Genomic DNA, 19089 nt, shown 5'->3' on the forward strand with positions numbered 1-19089 from the left:
TAAATTGTGAGTATTGTACATTCAAGTACAGCAAGCTGTCAAAAAGAGAACTAGAGTCTGTGAAGACCTGGAAAATGTTTGGAAATAAAATTATTTCAGAATTTTGAAGTGGAGGGGCTGGTGAGATAGCTCAGCAGTCTAAAGCGCCTGCTTGGGCAAGCTTAGGATGAAACAGGGGACTGCAGTTTGATACATGGGACCACATGCCGCACCAGACCCGCCCTCAGGGTGGGCTGACCCGGCAAATAAAAAAAAAGAATTTTGTTAGAGAAAAAGGAGGGCTACAAGGAAAGCCAACATTTTGGCCCTAACCTTCTAAGGTCAATTAAGACTCAGGACACATGAGAACTTGTACTGTAACGTCATGTACCTCGGTAGTGTCCCAAATTTTCTGATCAAGAAGATTATGGGGCCAAAGAGGAAAGTGATCGATGACATAAAGTGTGCCTAAGGAGAGTCACATGGGGAGAAGACACTCTCTCAGGCTTTCACAGAGAGCACATTGGCCAAGCAATGGCCATGACTCATCCACATGGCTGACACTGACAAAGGTTCTACAATCTGAGGTACAGGATCTCAGGATAAATCCTGAGGGCATTTCACTGACCTTCTCAGACCAAAAAGCTACAACTCTTGTTGCACAGGTCCTGCTTTACCTTGGTCTTAACCATCCAGTAGAAAAGTATGAAGACGAAATATAGGAAGTAAAGCCATGTTGTTATGTTGAACTGTGGGGGACTCAGGTCAGTAATTTCTGACATTGCCAGTTAAACAGAAGACCCAATGCTATTATGGGCTACTGGACTGTTTTAGAATATTTTGCTGAGTTTACACACGTATAATATTCAATAACGGAACTTAGAAAAAAAGGGGTATACAGATGAATGTCCATTTTGTATCTGTGTATTCAAAGTGGTTAGGATAGATATATAGTTACATTCTCTTAATGAATAGAATGATTTGTTCTAATGGTGTTTGTAAATAGGATCTCAAGTCCGCATCTTGTACAGCAATTAACCACTAAGAAGAATATATGCAGTGTGTTATTTGTTGAAACTGTACTTCCGATTTGATTTGAAACTGTCTCATTGCTGTTTATCAATAAAATTTTGAAAAAAAAAGAATTTTGAAATGGGCAAGAGAGGAGTCCTACAATTTTCATTTATTTATTTATTTACTTATTTATTTATTTGAGACAGGGTCTCACTGCATAGTGCAAGCTGGCCCCAATCTTGCAGCGATCCTCCTGCCTCAGCCTCTCAAGTGCTGGGATTGTAGGTAGGCACACTATGCCCAGCCTGACTCCTAGAATTTGAACACCACCAGGCACATTTCTGCTTGAGGCACAGTAGGGAAGTGGCGCTTTGGGACCCAGAAGAACTGCCATGACACTGACTGTGCAGTGGAAAACTCACCCTATCACTATGGCCACCAGATCTGGTTCCTGTCCTTAGCCTGATGGCGGATGTGCCCCTGTGCTGCTTCACGCGAGGGTGGGGGGCAGGCTCCCCACCTTTCACACTGAAGGTGTCTTTCACACACATAGACACCGCCCCATGACGCAGGAGCATGCCCTCCCTGCCCTTCCTTGCCTTAAGGTGAGCCATCTGCTAGTCTCCTAAACTATCTGTAACAACATCTGTAACAGTGGTGTCTGAGGACCCGCCAGAGACTGAGGCTGGGGGAATCCGATGTTTCTGCTCTACCTCCAGGTAGCCTGACATCAGAGTGGATGTCAGCAAATACCTAAAGTGGGGACTGGGTATAGGCAGGTTTTAAGGTTGGGGTGCAGTTTCGAGAAATCTCAAATGCTCTGGAGGAAGAGTTCGAGTTTAAGGTGGCAGGGGCAGTCCACGCGGTGTGGTACCAGAGCTGGGGTCAGGGACTGCAAGGTGACCTCAGTCCTACATGCAACGTTTTATTGTCTGAACTTCTCATTCACCAGGGACAAGCTGTCGCCAGGAATGGAGAGTCCATTGTTCGTAGTGGGCCACCCCACACCTCTCGGGACCCTCAGATCCGGCCTGGCGCTGTCCACTTCCCTCTGGCCTGGGCCTAACTCACCACTGCTCGGCCTTGCTGACCTGGGGAGCCGCCCTCTCGCATCCTATCCTGACTCTGCGTGGCGTGGAGCCACATCCACCCCAGCACACCTCTGCCCACAGCTCTGCCTGCTCTGTCCTGCTTTGCCTTTCTCTCATCTCTGGCCTCCTGAAGTAGATCCACTGCCTGCCTGCCTCTGCCTGCCTATTCTGTGATCTGAGGTCTCCTTTCCATTTCTTCATTTATTTATTGGTTTTTGAGACAGGATCTCACCATGTAGCCCAGGCTGACCTCAAACTGGCAACCGTCCTCCTGCCTCAGCCTCCTGAGTGCTAAAATTATAGGCATGCACCGTCACTCCAGGCTAGGAAAGGTTCCTAAACCTTTAGAGACCCTGAAGTAGTTGGCATGTAGACCTGAAAGAAAGTACCGAAGCAGGAAGGCTGACTAGACACTGGGCAGTGGTGATACTGTTACTCTGTCACCTGGTCTTTCCACTCAGCCAACTCCTAAAGTTGCACCCTCAGGATCTGGAGGATGTAGGGCCAGGGAGATAGATCAGTAGAATAAGTGCTTGCCTGGCAAGTGCAAGGGCCGAGTTCAATCCCCGGTTTTGAAAAAAAAAAAAGGATCTGGAGGATGAAAACGCATCTTCATGACAGGATAAAAAACTTAGTAACCTGGAGACCATCTGAGGTCACTATGAAAGGACTCACGCAGCTGGGCCTGATGGTGCACACATGTAATCCCAGCGCTCAGGAGGCTGAGGCAGGAGGATCACCGCTGAGTTCAAGGCCTGCCTGAACCACAAAGTGAGACTCTATCTCACAGACAACAAAAACTGACCATCAGAGAGGATGATAAAAGTAGGAGCCTTAGGAACCAGAGCCAGGCAGAGTACAAAGAGGCTCACAAGGGCAAATAGGAGCTCTGAAGCCAGAAAGCCACAAAACAGAAGGCATACCACAGGTGACTAGACAAAAGCCAAGTGCCTCAGGGTACCAGAATTTATTTATTTGTTTGCTTATTGTTTTATATCTTCTTGAGACAGGGTCTTGCTATGCAGTTCAGGCTATCTTGGAACTCATATTGTAGCCCAGGCTGGTCTCGAACTCGCAATGATCCTCCTGCCTCAGCCTCTTGAGTGCAGGAATCACAGGTGTGTGCCACCATGCCCAGCTAGTGTGCCAGAATTTTAAGAACATTTTTAAAAATATTGGTTTGTTATTTCTTTTATAAAATCCCTGTGTGAGGACCGCAATAGGAGCAGCTGACGTGTTTTTGCACTCCGAGCTACACTAGCCAGGGGACCTCACTCAGGTGATCATTGTCCAGGCCTCTGGGAAATGAGCGGGTCCGCTTAGCACAGGTCAGCGCTGGCCTCAGGCACTGGGGCCCAGGAGTCCTTGAAGAGCAGCACCGGACTCAGCAGCCCGGGGCCCGGCAGAGGGGGGCTGGGACCTCCAGCCTGGCCAGGCCCAGTCTCAGAATTTAAAAAAGAGCAGGGTGTCGCTCAGTGTAAAGGCCCTGGGTTCGAGGACCTTGATGCAATCTGGTAATGCTAAAGGTTTTCCTAGGGGTGGGGATTTAGCTCAGTGGCAAAGTATAGAACACCAAAAAATGTCTTCTGTGTCAGTGACCAAAGCCCATGCTTGCACCGACAGGGTCAGTGGGAGAAAGGGAGGAGTCACACAAACCCTCGTTGCCCTCAGAGGAAGCCAGCAAGAAAGTGAGCGGGAGACTAAAGCAGGCCTTCTGAGCTGCAGATTAGCATGCGGGAGGGCAGCAGGGTGGCGAGACTGCTCAATCACGGAGCCTAGAATGTACACAGAAAGAAGGACCCTCCCTGGGTGAATCACGGAGCGGAAAGCTGGCTTATTTTGTTTTTGCTTTTTTATTCTATTGGTACATTTTAGGTATGCTTTTTTTTTCAATTATGTGTTTGGTCCAGGGTCTCACTATGCAGCTCAGACTCATAGTGATCCTCCTGTTTTCAGCCTCCCCAGCGCTGGGATTACAGGCATGCACCACCACGCCCAGACTCAGATGCAGCCTAGTGACCCAGGGGCGTAGCTGGTGAGACATTAGGGAGTGGGGATTGAACCCTCATTCTTGCATTTGCCAAAGCAGGTGCTTAGGCAGCTGGGCTACCTCACTGGCCCTCATTTTATTTATTTTTTTATTTTTGTATTTAGTACAGGGTCTACAGGGTCTCACTATGTAGATCTGACTCACAGTGATTCTCGTGTTTTCAGCCTCCTAAGCGCTGGGATTACAGGCGTGCACTACCACGCCCAGTTTCAATAGTGTCTCAGCATGCTCCAGGGGTGGAGTGTGTGTGTGTGTGTGTGTGTGTGTGTGTGTGTGTGTGTGTGTGTGTGCAGGGTCTCAGTACGCAGCTCGGACTCATAATAATCTTCCTAATTTCTGCCTCCCTAGTGCTGAGATTACAGGCGCGCACCACTGTGCCTGGACTGGCCCTCATTTTAGATAGACAGAATGATCACATTTATCATAAGGAATTTGTACCTGTACGCAGTTTATCTTCTTCCTCATTTCTCTGCCCTCCCTTTAACCCTTCTTCCTGTTCTTATTTACAAAAACTTTGTTTCCATTTTTTCTTCTTATCTCTGTCTCTGTCTGTCTGTCTCTCTCTCTCTGTCTCTCTCTCTGTCTCTCCATCTGTCTTTCTATCTCTCTTTGTATGTGTCTGTCTGTCTGTCTCTTTTTTGCCTGGGCCCATCTAATAGGATTGGCTTCTCATGAGAAATCAAGCTGATTTCTTCTTCTTCTTCTTTTTCTTTTTCTTTGTGAGATGGGGTTTCACTATGTACTTCAGGCTAGCCTTGAACTCACTTTATAGCCCAAACTGGCTTCCAACTCACAGCAATCCTCTTGCTTCAGCCTCCCACGTGCTGGGATTACAGGTATCACCACCACACCCAGCATCCAACAGATTTTTAATAGGATGCCCAAGGTTTGTCTGGAGGAGTTTGGATTTCAAAGGACCATGGGCTTTAGGCCAGGGGCCGCCACATCTCTGTCTGAGGGCCGATTCTGGAAGTGGGACCCTTTTCATAAATGTAAAACCTCACTTCCCTTTCTCTCATCTTGACTAATTCTTTGTTCAGGGCAGTAAGAACTCAGGAAGATCCCTGAGATTCCAGCACCCCAGAACCCTGTAATGGGGGCCTCATCTGTGATTCTAACACTTCAGAGGCTGAGACAGAAGGATTCCCATAACTTTGAGGCCATCGCAGGCTATGTAGTGAGACTCTGTCTCAAAAAAACCAAAACCAAAACCAAAAACAGAAAAAGCAGTAAAAGGATCTAACTATGACTTTCAGAAATGTTCTTCTAAATTTTAATTTTTGCTAATACATGTTTATATTAGACATTCAGGGTCAGGGCGACAGTTTGGCAGTCTAAGCACCTGCCTGGCAAGCACAAGGATTCGATCCCTAGGTTGAATCCCCAGTACTGCATGCTGTGCTAGCCCTATACTGGGCTGGCCACTAAAGCAGGCTTGGTGGTGCAGGCCTATAATCCCAGCACTGAGGAGACTGGGACAGGAGGATCTCTAGGAGTCTGAGGTGCATAGTGAGACCCTGTACCAAATAAATAAATAATGAAAAAAGAAATTCATTGATGTTGTTCTGAGAGAGGGTCTCTATATGTAGTTCAGGCTGGACTTCAACTCACTATGTAGCCATGTCTGGCCTTGAATCCGTAGCAATCTTCCCGCCTCAGTCTCCTGAGTGCTGGGATTATAAGCATGTGCCACCACACCTGCCTTGTTGGGTCATTTTTGGACAAGAAACAGCAATGGCTGGGGACACAGTGACACAGCAGATATTTTCAGGCTTGTTTCCCTCCTCTACCTGGAGCTCTCCTCCTTTGTCTGGAGTGGTAATTCTGGACCTTGGCCTCATGCTGCAGGCTCCCGTGTCTTCTGTCTGGCTCCCTGGGCTGAACCCAGGAGAGGTGGGGTCTAAGCCCTAGACCTGAGGAACTTTGGAGAAGCTCTTTATGTCTAAAGGAAACAAATCTAACTTTTAAAGTCCATCCTGGGGCATGGTGACAGTATTGCAGACAGCTAAGTTAGGGATAAATACTTCCAGCAGTCATACAGGGCTGGCCCTCGAGAGAGTCAGTGGGGGAGATGAGAACGCGTGAGGACTGTGGCTACAGGTGGATCTGAAGAGGAAAGTCACAATGGCCAGTTGTACACACTTCCCTAAGGATGGACGAAGGCTGCGGGCCACTGGGGTCACCGTTGAGAGCTCGCGTGACCTCATTAGGGCTGGGCAGTCCTCTCCCATCCACTAAGACTAAGATTAAAACTGCTAACACTAAAGACAATTCGAAGACTAGAGATTATCAACCAAGGTTAATGTTGTCACCCTTGTACCCTTTGGTCCCTTTATATCAATATCACCTTGGTGACTACACTTGCAATCACACTGTGTTGTAGGCAACTGAATTAGATAGAAATATTATAAGCACTCAGACAGGGCCTGGCCCTCACAGAAACAAGATGGAAGACAAGGTCACTTCGCAACTTGGAAGAGACAGACGCTCCTGTGTGGGCCAGATCTCAAGACCAAGACAAAAGAGCTACGTACTTCCCTAGGGATGGGCATCAGGGATTGATAGTCTAAGTAGGTATCAATCACCTTGAAAGAGCCCAGTGAATCACTAGCCCACCCCTCAATAGGAAGAGACCCTGTCCTGTATTCATGCCCGCTTGCTACGAGACTCCCTTCCCCATTTGATACTGGATTTAATCAATTTTACCTGAGCAATGGTGCTTGTAATCTCATTGGTTGACCATAGTTTTGTCCCACTTCATGCCCACCTGAGCGAGTTCCCATGTCTTCTCCACCACCTTAGACCCATCTCACCATATGGTTTTACACTATAAAAGTCCCTGGAAGAGACAGCTTCCAGGGAACAACTGGCTCAGGCCCCACTCCTGTCCTTCTCTCAGACAGCAGCTTTCTTTCTCTCAATAAATATATTCTGCTCATAACTTCCACTTGTTCCTAAAATTCATTCTTCGGTTTTAGAGAACACAAACTCATCCCACATACCTTTTAGGTTGGGAGATCAGTTTTTCTCCCTGTGTCATTTGGTGGTTCCCTGTATCAACTGGCTGATCATAACTGTAATCCACGTCATACCCACTTCCTGATTTTGCTCCACAAAACTTCCTTGGAGAGGTGGGCACACTGCCAACTTCTTCAGGAGCCCTCCTGTCTCCCAGGAGCTTTTCCTGTCCACCTTTCCCCATTTCCGTTCCCCATTTCTTTTCCTCAATACATCTTCCTGCTCTCAACCTCTGCTGTTCCGTAGAATTCCTTGACTTCAGGAACACGAACTCGAGTACACAACTTCTAACATTTGCCCTCTATCTTAAGGCGCATCTGCTGAAAGCCAAGCCTCGAGATAAGACAGACTGCCCAGGACCACACGCCTCCCCAAGGGACAAGTGGCATACATTGTAAGTCTAGGAGGACATCATTCACCTAGTGGGGGGCCAGCACCTCCTGACTCATCTCTTCCCAGAAAGGTCCTTGTTCCTTCTCTCTACACTCGCTACGTAACTTGCTTCCCCACTGATCAACATTACCTAAGCAGCTATTCTTGTAATCTTATTGGATGATCATAGTTTTGTCCTGCGTTGTACCCACCTCATGACTTTGTTCTATATAAAACTTCTTTTGTGTAGTAGGTTTGTTGGCAATCCATTTTCTAGGTCCCATCCTGTCTTAGGAGCTGTCTCGCCCTCAATAAAATTTCTTATTTTGGGGGGGCAGTTTTCACTATGAATTCAGGCTGGCTTTGAACTCATGACAATTTTCTTGCCTCGGCCTACCACGTGCTGGGATTACAGGCCTGTGCCACCACTCTGATTTTCAAATTTCCTCCTCTTGGGCCACAGTTGTCTCCTGCACTGGCTTCTCAGGCCCAGCCCTATCTGGCAGCCTATAATACTTCAAGGAAACTGAATGGCCCATATGACTTAGAATTCACCTTTTATTAGAGGGAAGACAGCTCGGCCTGGCACGGAGGGAGTTTCACCACTTCACCTACATCACTAGGGGTCCTGTGTCACCAGCATATTGGTGCTAACATGGGCTCAGAGAACCTTGTTTCTTGCTCCTTACTCATCCCGGGATGATTACATGGATGCTCTTAAGGGAAGGTTGTGTGCCTTGGATAATGGGCAGCTCAGCTGCCCGGTGTTTGGGGAAGTGGGCTTGTTGGGCCCCAGAGCTCTGACATCTATCTACCTGTTCAAAGAGACTTGGGCAAGCTTCAGTCCAATAGGTCTAAATAAAGAAGACGGAAGTGATCTGTGTTTCTGTGTGCATTTTGGTTTCAGTTAAGACAGGGTCTCCTTAAGTAGCCCAGGCTGCCCTCTGCAGCAGCCCTCCTGCCTCAGCCTCCCAATGCTGAAATGATAGGTGTGTACCACCAGGCTTGGCTCATACTTCCACGAATTCATCTCTTAGCATCCTAAACTTTAACCCTTACCTCAGCACACTATGTGAGTATTAGAACCCCACGGTATGAATATCAGAAAATAGGGAATTTAAGTTGATTTGTGAAAATTACCTTGCATTGGGAAGTTAGAAGGTTTGCATTTTAGTTCTGATTCTGGTATTTAATGAACATGTGACTTCCAGGGAATGAGTCACACACAATTTACACCAGACAGAGCTATAATTCATTTATCTAATATAGAAGAATAAAATGCTCTGATTCCTCTTTAGATCCAGTAAATCTGTCACCTTTTACTTGAAAAATACAGTGAATAATATAGTATAAAAGGATACTGTTTATTTTATTTATTTATTTTTCATGTATTTAGTACAGGGTCTACAGGGTGTCCAGGGTCTCACTACGTAGATCAGACTCGTAGTGACTCTTCTGTTTTCAGCCTTCCAGGTGCTGGCATTACAGGGGTGCACCTCCACGCCCAGTCTCATTCACCTCTCAGCATGCCCCATGGTTGGGACCAGCATGGCACACCAGGGATCAAACCCTGGCCACTGCGCTCTGCCTAAGATGGCGCTTTAGTCCACTGAGCTATCTGGCCGGCCCTTATGATTATTTTTGGAGACAAGATCTCATTACACAGTTTGGGTTGGCCTTGTGCTCATTTTTCTTTTTTTGTCTCCAACTCATAATGATCCTCCTGTCTCAACCTCCAGAGTGCCAGGATTACAAACGTGTGTCACCACACCCAGTTTCTTAAAGGACTGTTAATTTTGACCTGAGCTATCAATACACATCTTAAGTTGTGAACACTGTAAAGTGAAAGACATAACTGTCACAGACTTCAACACCTGATACTAGTTCAGTACATCTTAAGAATTCTTAAGATATGGGAGGCGGAGGCAGGAAGACTGCCACAAGTTTGAGGCCATTCGGGGCTACACAGTGAGTTCAAGGTCAGCCTGAACTACACAGCTAGACCCTGTCTCAAAAAACAAAAAGCAAAACATGAATTCTTAAAATAATAAACAAGGGTCATTTTTTGGTAACAGGGTCTATGTGTAGTCCAGGTTGGCCTCAAACTTGATCCTTCCGCCTTAGCCTCCTGAGTGCTGGCACCACAGATATGCATCAGCATACTCAGTGAAAACACATTTTTTAAAAATGTATTTGGTACAGAGTCTACAGGGTCTCACTACACAGATCTGACTTGTAGTGATCCTCCTATTTTCAGCCTCCCAAGTGCTGGGATTACAGGCCCATGTCCAGTCTCAATCGCTCTCTCAGCGCACCCTGGGGACAGGGGCATGCTGGGAATCAAACCCCAGTCCCTGGATCTGCCTAGGCAGGCGCTTTAATCCACTGAGCTATCTGGCAGGGCCTGAAAACACATTTTTAATAGCTAACACTTTTAACTTTCAACAGTGACAAGAAGTGCATATCAGTGTAAAAACAACCTGTAACAAGACCTTTTGTCCACAGTCATTTTTAAAGAAGATAAACCAAGCTTGCCTGGAGCTTGGCTGCCTAGAGGAACCGGGCTGCAGTGAGCCCTGGACAGCACACTGCCACAGGCAAGCGGGTGCAGCTCCCAGGCACCGGGCCACACCGACAGCCGCACTCATCACGCAGATGCGCCTGTGCTTCTTCCTGCTGTCCTTCCCAGCCGTCTCCTCTTCGGTGTTCAGAGGCACATGTCTGTTATTCCTCCCAGCGTTAGGGAAGCTGAAGCAGGAGGATTGCCCCTAAGTGCGAGGCCAGCGCTGGCTTTGTAGAAGATAAATACAAATGATCAAATTACATCAAAACTTGATTTTTTTTTTTTTTTTTTTTGGTCTTTTTGAGACAGAGTTTTGTTATGCAGCTCAGGCTGGCTTTGGCTCCTGCCAAACAATTGTACTATTATTTTATGAATTTGGTACCGGGTCTCACTACACTGCTTAGACTCGTGGTGATCCTGCTGTTTTCAGCCTACCCAGGCCTGGGATTAGGTCTTGGTGGACAGTTTAGCGCATGGAGGATTGAATCCCGGTCCCTGAGCTTGCCTAAGTAGGCGCTTGGTCCTCTGGGCTATCTTGCCGACATTATTATTATTATTATTATTATTATTATTATTGGTATTATGATGGCACCAGGAAGCAGACAAGGCACCTTGCACTTGCCGTGCAGGCGTTTGTGCTGTTGAGCTACATGGCTGGCCCTGTATTTTTTTTTTTTTTTTTTCTTTTTCTTTTTTCCGGTACCGGGGATTGAACTAAGGACCCTGAGCTTGCCAGGCAAGCACTTATTCTGCTGAGCTATCTCCCTGGCCCTGCCCCTGTATTATTCTCGATCAGCATTCACTATAAAGCACAAGGAGAGCTGGGTTCGCGATCTCAGCATTCAGGGAGTTGAGGCAGGAGCATTGCCTAAGTTTGTGCCAACCTGGGCTGTACAGGGAGACCCTGTTTCAAAAGAAAACAAAACAGCTCAAGGGGTAAGGAGAAAAGGAAGAGGTGTATGCCTGTGCCTGGGCGGACCTTGACCCCGGTCCGGGACCCGGATCCCCGCTGAGCACACCTCTTGCCCCCGCACTCGCCCAATCCCGGCGCCGCGCTCCGGCCCTATTTAAATACCGTGCAGCGGTGCACTGGAGCAGTTCTTCCTGCCTCCGAGTGGATCTAAGCCAGAGCCGCTGTCTCCCGGCCGAACAGGTTTGTGCAGGGCCGGACAATGGACGCGAGGCTGACTCTGGACACCAAGGTGGAGGCGGCTGGGAAGGACAGCGGGAAGAAGTACAAGCGCATCTGCCTGGTGAGTGCCGCTGTCGGTGCCGCCCGCGCCGGGAGCCGCGCCCGCGAGCCTGTGGCAGCGCGCGGTCCAGGGGTCGCTGTGGCCGGTTCCTCTAGGCGGCCGTGCTCCGCCGGAGCGAACTCCAGCGGTAGCGTTCGATTGTCAGTCAGGCGCTGCCCGCTGTCTCTTTTGCTACTTTCCTGCTGCCTGAGTAGTTTCAAAGAAGAGAGGGAATTCCCATCAGTGCACTTCATGTTCTTCACTGAGCTAGTTTCTCAAATTCTAAAGGGATCCAGTCTTCTCTGGCTAGTTAGTCCCTCCTTTTTTTTTTTGGAACCAGGGATTGATCTCAGGCCCTTGTGCTTGCCGGGCACCCCGGCCCCCTCCTTGTGATCCCTTATCCTAAAAAGTATAGTCAGAGCTGTATTACTCTCTTTTTCCTTTCCTCATCCAAGTTTTGAGAAAGGAGGGCAGGGTCCACTGCCTCAGCCTCCTCCCAGCCACCCCTTGGGCTGCAGCTTTGCCTGTACCTGGTAACACTGGGGCTTCCTCTCCCAGAGAGCAACCCTCTCTCCTCCTCCTCCTCCTCCTCCTCCTCCTCCTCCTCCTTCTCTCACTGAGTAGCCAGAACAATGCATACAAATTGCTGAACCCTCCTTTTCTCTTTGGATTTTGAGACAGGGTCACACTAGGTAGCCCAGGCTGGCTGCAAACTCACAGTGGTCCTCCTGCCTCATCCTCCTGAGAACTGGGATTACAGGTGTGCACCACCTTCCCAGCCCATTTATCTTTCTCCTCATTTCACCCAACCCATAACTGGTTGTAGGAGTCCCCTGGTTCTCATCTTGGTCCAAGAAATCTATATTTATAATCCCAAAACTACATTCCTGGAATCCCACCAAGTTAATTTCTTTCTTTCTCTTTTCTTTTCTTTCTTTCTTTCTTTCTTTCTTTCTTTCTTTCTTTCTTTCTTTCTTTCTTTCTTTCTTTCTTTCTTCTTTTGTGAAACCAGGGATTGAACTCAGGCTCTTGAGCTTGCCAGGGAAGTGCTTATTCCATTGAGCCATCTCCCTGGCCCCCTACGAAGTTAATTTCAAACTACCATGCCAGTGCAACCCACGGTGAAAACAAAGACACTAAAGCATATATATATAATTATTGGGGAGCTGAGGGTCCCTAAGTCCAGCCACAAAGATGGCTTTCCAGAGCAAAGTGACCGACCCAGGGCTGCACCTGGGTTTTACTAAGTGGCTTGAGAGAGAATTGTGGGAAGTAGGTGAGTACTATGAGCTGGGTTAGGTAGGCAGCCTGCATTTACCTCTGTCATATGCAGAGAGACGGATATGTGGAGAAAGTAACTTACATTATGCTATTGAGAAAGTATTGGGCTGGGGAGATGGCTCAGTAGAATAAGCATTTGCCTGCAAGTGCAAGGGCCTGAGTTCAAGCCCCGGTTCTACCAAAAAAAAAAAAAAAAAAAAAAAGTGTCTAATGTTTTGAGGGTCTGGTGCTTCAGCTCTGAAGTGTAATCTTTCAAGCCCCAAGAAGTCATAGCTGCTATCTCAAGGCTTGATCCTAGCTGACAGCGTGGAACACTGGCTCTTCGTCCTATTTCAACCTGGCTCATATTAGAGAGCAGCAGGTGTGGGTTCTCAGGGAAATACACAAGCTGTCTTCAAAAATTACCACCAGTTCCTCAGCTAAACCAGTATGTATTGCTTAAGGCCAATTGAAAGGACAAAAGAAGTCCTAACCAGCTCTGTATGTATCAACGCGAGGAAACAGGGTCAGGCTCAGCCAAAATGAAGAGGATGGCTCTTGCAAGGAGAGCTGCCCAGGTGGTCCTCCACAGGTGGTTCCCAAAGCCTGTCTAGAGAGCAGCCTGCAGTCATAGGAGCCCTGTCTCCCCCTGGAGCTTCTCTAGCTGAATCGCTTGTCCTCATTTCCGGCTCCTGCTGCCCAACGCTCTGAAGTCTCCAGGCAAAATCCATTGCACTCTCCAATGAGTTTCTCCATCATTGCCCTCTGCAGCATCGTCTTGAACTCCTGCCCAGGATAACATGCTGTGTCCTTCTCTGTCTCTGTCTCACTGTCTCTATCTCAGTGTCTCACTGTCTCTGTCTCTCTCTCCTGGTTTTTTTTTTTTTTTTGCTTGTTTGTTTTTTTGCAGAACCGAGAATTGAACTCAGGCAAGAGCTTATTTTACTGAGCCATCACCCCGGCTCTCTCCTGTCTTTTAAGCACTAGGGCTTTAGCCATAGCCTTCACTCCCAAGCTACGTATACCCCAACCCTTTCTATTTTGAGACAGAGTCTCACTAAACGGTTAAGTTGCTGAGGCTGGGTTTGAACTTGTGCTCCTCCTGCCTTGGCTTCAGCTAGATTCACAGATGTTGCTTTCATATCAGGCACTCTCTGGCGTCGCTAAGGGGAGTCACTGAGACTGTGGGTCTTCCGCTTGGTGTTTATACTTTGGGGAATTTTTCATTGGCTTTTTGAGATGGAATCTTCCTGTGTAGCCTGGGCTGGCCTTAAACCCGGGGCTAACCCTCCTGCCTCAGCCTCCTGGGTGCTGGGATTGCAAGGCTGGGCCAGCGTGCCTGGTGTGTTTTCTTTGCACTCGGGTGACTGTGCTATAAAACCTTGGCCTGAGTCCTTCATATGTATGTTGCCACTCTTTATGGCACTGGCCCACCTCCCAGTCCTGCCACCAGTGCTTATCAAGGACATCATGGGCTGGCAGAGGACAGGAAAGGCCTGAGTGGCACCGCAGCTTCACGGAGATGCAGCTTAAAGTCCACAGCCCGGACATCGGTCAGCAGCTTCCAGGCCTGTGATAAGAGTGTGCAGCGGACTGCTACACCAGCTGGGTGCTGTCCTCCGGTGAAGGAGGAGCCCGAGGGTGGAGGAAGTTAGGGAGATCACAGCTCTGCTGTGTGCCAGGTGCCTTTGCAGAAAGGATCCCCAAAGATATGTCCAGTAAAGGAAGAAAAATGGACACAGGCATGGTGGTGGCCCTGCCTATAATCCCAGCACGCAGGAGGCTGAGGCAGGAGAATCACTGTGAGTTCGAGGCCAGCATGGCCCACAAAGTGAAATTTTGTCTCAAGAAACCAGTAAGTAAATAAATTTAAAAATAAAATGAGAAAAAAAGAAAAATGGATAAAGATAAATGACTCCTCCAGATACTGGGGATTGAACCCTGGACTCTATACTCCTGAGCTACATCCCCAGCTCTTTTTGAACTTGAAGGCAGGATCTTGCTAAACTACCCTTGAGCTTGTGATCCTCCTGCTTTAGCCTACTGAGTAGTGGGGCCGGCAGGCAGGCACCAGCCCACCTGGCACTCCTGTGGTTTTGATTGCATTTGAGTTAAGTGTGTAGTTGAGTAATGAAAGTACCTCAACATAGAGATGTCTAGCATACAGTGCCCTTGAAATGGCTCTGCTCTCTCGGGAATTAACCAAGTTGCACACCTCTGTGTGGGCTCCTGTATGGTTGGCAAGATGGCAGTTATTTTTCATTACATTAGAAAAAATCGTAAAGGCACTTTTCCCTTCCTTCCTATAGGTTCTCCTGGCTTTGCTGGTGATAGTGACGCTTGGGTTAGGCTTGGGGCTTGGCCTGAGAAAGCCAGAAGAACAAGCACAAGGTACAGGAGCCCCAGTGGCTTCCAAAGGCTGAACAGCTTCTCATCCACCCCCCTTGTCTTCCTTCTCCTTGTGCCCCTCCCCTTGCCTGCCCCTCTCCCTGCCCCTTCCCCCTCCTCCTCCCCTCCTCCTCTCCCTTCTACTCCCCCTTCCCCTTCTCCCTCCTCATTCTCCTCATCTCTCCCTTCTGCCAGAGCCTGCCCTGCTCACATCCTCACCCTCATTTCTTGCACTTTGCTCTTCACCCTCCAAGAGAAGCCGCCCCTGGAGATTTCAATTGCCTTTCCTGGGAACTCTGACAATTCGCTGCCAGTGTTCTGTCCCAGCTTGGCTGTGACCTTAAACCCCTGCTGACAAAGTATCCAAAGGAGCCTCCTGCCACCTCCTCTCTACCTTACTTCATTCTCCATTAGATCCTTTTGGTCTTCACTGGGAGTGGGGCTGCATACCTGTAATTTGAACACTGGGGAGATGGAGACAAGGCTGGAGGACCCTTGAGTTCCAGGCCAGCCTAGGTTACACAATGACACCTTTTCTCAAAAAAAAAAAAGCAAACAAAAACAAACACCAAAACAAAAAGACACACACACACACACACACACACACACACACACCAAATTCAAAATCTCATTTTCTTTTTCTTTATTTGTATTTTAGGGAAGGGTCTACAGGGTGTTCAGGGTCTCACTACTAGATGAGACTTTAGTAGTGATCTGCCTGTTTACAGCCTCCCAAGAGCTGGGATTACAGGCACACGCCACCACGCCCAGTCTCAATTGCTGTCTCAGCATGCCCCAGCAGTGGCAGGCCTGGTGATCGAACCCCCAAAATCCCATTTTCATAGCCCGATTGTCACATGAGCCATGACTGGCACAGCCTGGGGGACCCCAATTCTGCCTGACTCCCCCTCATTGAACTTTCCATTGCTCTTCTCTGCTTTCACTGTCCTCCCATCTGTCTGGTCATCTCTCTGGTGCTGCCCGCCTCAGCGTCGCCGCTGTGGCAGTGACCAGCGCCCCCTCGACCTCCCTCTTCCCACGGTGCCTCTTGCATCCTGCCAGGGCAGAAACTGCACACTGCAGAAGCCGCACTGTGTGGACGGCTGTAGTGACGGTTTTGAGGCAGGGTCTTGCTCCACAGCCCGGGCTGGCCTGGAACTTGCAGACCCTGTGCCTCTGTCCAGCCCTCAGTGGCCTGCAGGAGTCATGGGCTGCGGGATCCCACCATGCATGGCACACACGTCTGTCTCCCCCACTCCTAACCCTGACCCTGCCTTTGCACCCGGGACCACCCGCTGCCGCCAGCCTTGCCCTTTCTTGACTGCGCTGATTTAAAATTTCTGATGGCTTTATAGAACTCAGAGTGAAGGGTTGGGGGTCGTATCACCCTGGCCAGCTCTCGGCCACCCTCATGTGTGTCCCCATACATGTCAGTGTCCACCCTGCCCTTCTGACCGGACCAGGGGCCACTCTTCCAGGCCTTCTAGGCAGAAGACCCCGGGACTTCCACATGCCCTGTTTTACAGGCAGCTGCCGGCACAGATGCTTCGAGGCTGGTTTTCGAGGCCTGGAGGGCTGCCGCTGCGACGCAGGCTGTACAGACCGTGGGGACTGCTGCTGGGACTTTGAGAATAGCTGCGTGGAACCAAGTAGGACTCATCTGCCGGCTGTACCGTAGCGCATGCGTGTCCAGCTCTACCAGGGCACACAGTAGTTTCCTGGGCCCACCACAGCACACGGGGCAGCTCCCAGAACAGAAGCCCAGCCAGGTGTGGTGGTGTGTACTTGTGATCCCAGCATCAGGAGCCTGGCAAAATCACTCTGGCCAGAAGCCCACAGTCTGGGTGCTGGCCGAGAGAAACTGTCCCTCAGTCCTCGTTCCAGGTGACTTAGTGGCAAAACCTGGTGTTCTTCGATTGGTGGCATATTACTGGGCAGCTAGACTCAGTTTCCCCAGATATCCATGCTCTTTGTATCCTGAATGAGCACCCTTCAGAAGAGAGGGTGGGCAGTGCCCAGGGACGGCAAGGGCAGTGAGTTCTGGCCTGGGCTTCTCTTCTGTGCGCCTAGACTTTGGGGCGAGGCCAGGGTGCTAACTCCTTGGCTTTCCCCAGTCAGTCCGGTCTGCCCTTCAGGAGCGGAGTTGGTGAACTTCCCTGGGCCTGGACGAAGGTAGAACCTGCCTGCAGTAGGGGGCTCAAATCCCAATGCTGAGCCAGGCGTGGCAGCCCCTATCTGTGATGGGGGAGGCTGAGGCAGGAGGATCGTTAGGAGTTGAACATACAACTCATACAACCACGGTGAAGACTCGGAGAAGGAAAAGACCAGTCAGGGGAAGGTGTTCATCAGGACAGGTTCATTGCAGAGGAAACCTGAGAGGGGGCGCTGTGGAGCATCGACTGCGCCAACCTGCGCTTGTGCAGGCAACCTGGGCTTCCGGAGGGTGTGGGGTGCAGAGCTGAGGGAGGGGGGCTGTGGACCCCACGAGAGGAGGAGAGCAGGGAGGCGCAGGGTCGGAGGTGGGCGGCATAGAGGGTTTCTGCTCTGAATGGCGTACGGATTCCTCCAGAGATCAGTGTGGAGATTCTTCAAGGAAGCTGAACAGGAATTCCACAATACCCAGAGCATATTTTCAGGCTCCGGTCAGGGTGTGTTTTCAGGGCAGGAGCTCTCCCGCCTGTCTCCTCCTGCCCCCGGGCACGGCTCCAAGGGCGCCTTGCCACAGGCTCTGTCTGCACTGCCAACTCGCGGTCATGGGCCTCCCTCTGCCTCTGCGCCCCCTCCGTGGTCCCTTCCCCAAGCATAGTGGGGTGAGCATGATCGAGGCAACTCCCTGGGAAGGTGGGTGACCCTGGTACCCAGGTGCCAGCGTGCAGAGCGTTCTGGCCCACTGTCCTTGGGAAAGCCCGGATTGTTTTCAGTACTTTTATGTACTTATTTATGTAGTCTTTTGAACAGGGTCTCACTATGCAGTTCAGGCGGGTCTTGAGTTCACTTAGTAGCCCAGGCTGGTTTCCACTCTCAGTGATCCTCCTGTCTCAGCCTCCTGAGTGCTGGGATTACAGGCATGCGCCACCACACCTGGCCCATTTTCAGTATTTAATACCCAAGTGTCTAGGGCAGGGGGGGCTAGTGGTGGGAAACAAGGAGGTGAAACAGCAGAGTCCTTTATGTTCCCTGACAGGGCCCTGAGGAGGTGACCGACCAGAGCCAGTGATCCATATCTGCTCTCCTTTACTGCCTCAAATCTTTCCTTTCTAAGTAATGAGTGATGGCAGAACTCTACAACGCTCCCCTGTCCAGCAGGCTTGGCTACACACAGAGCAGAGGTGGATTTTAATCTGTCTCCTACCTAGTAGGTGGCATCAGGAAGAAAATTGGTGCCAGCCTCTTGCCAACATGTAAAATTTGATTTAGGGTTTTTTTTTTTGTTGTTGTTGTTGTTTGTTTTGTAAACCACTGATCAAACTCAGGACCTTGTGCTTGCCTGGCAGGTGCTTATACTGCTGAGCTATCTCCCCAGTGCCTAATTTAGTTTCTGAGCCAGGGTCTTATTATGTAGTTCAGGATGGCCTTGAGCTTGGGGCGGTCTGCCTGCCTCAGCCTCTGCACACTGGGATCACAGATGCACTCACCACACCTTGCTTTTCTTTCTTTCTTTTTTTTTTTTTTTTTATGTATTTAGTACAGGGTCTACAGGGGCTCAGTACACATCTCGCACTCAGTAATTCTCCTGTTTTCAGCCTCCCAAGCGCTGGGATCATAGTGCACCACCACGCCCAGTCTCAATCTCGGACTCAGCGTGCTGCGGTGGCTGGGCGGCACAGCACACCACGGCCGGTGCACTCTACCTAAGCAGGTGCTTTAGTCGGCCGAGCTATCTGGCCTCCGCCATGCTGCTTTTCTTGTCCTTTAGAGCAAGGGAGTTTATGTAAGCTGCTGCTACACTGAGTCCAAAGTCTGAGAGGACCCAGAGGGGCATTTGGAGAGACCGGGGCTGGGGTTCCCCTTCACCCCCTCCGCCCTCCCCCCGTCCTCCCCCCTCCTCTCTCCCCCCATCCCCCTCCCGCCCCTCCATGGGACCCTGAAGACACAGTGTTTGCGGTCTGCTCCTCCTTGCCC

General features: G+C 49.7%; 1 protein-coding gene across 1 annotated transcript in view; it reads left to right on the forward strand.

Annotated features, from left to right (window-relative positions):
- Window positions 1-11173: 11173 nt before the first annotated feature.
- Window positions 11174-19089, forward strand: part of Enpp3 (ectonucleotide pyrophosphatase/phosphodiesterase 3) — an 80362-nt gene continuing 72446 nt past the window's right edge. Inside the window, exons 1-3 of the mRNA XM_023714282.1 lie at window positions 11174-11340; window positions 14889-14970; window positions 16494-16616. Of these exons, the coding sequence (XP_023570050.1) occupies window positions 11260-11340; window positions 14889-14970; window positions 16494-16616 (286 nt within the window). The 5' untranslated portion in view covers window positions 11174-11259. The remainder of the gene's footprint in view (window positions 11341-14888; window positions 14971-16493; window positions 16617-19089) is intronic.

This window comes from Octodon degus, unplaced genomic scaffold (assembly GCF_000260255.1).
Source record: "Octodon degus isolate 3935 unplaced genomic scaffold, OctDeg1.0 scaffold00034, whole genome shotgun sequence".
Lineage (NCBI taxonomy): Eukaryota > Metazoa > Chordata > Mammalia > Rodentia > Octodontidae > Octodon > Octodon degus.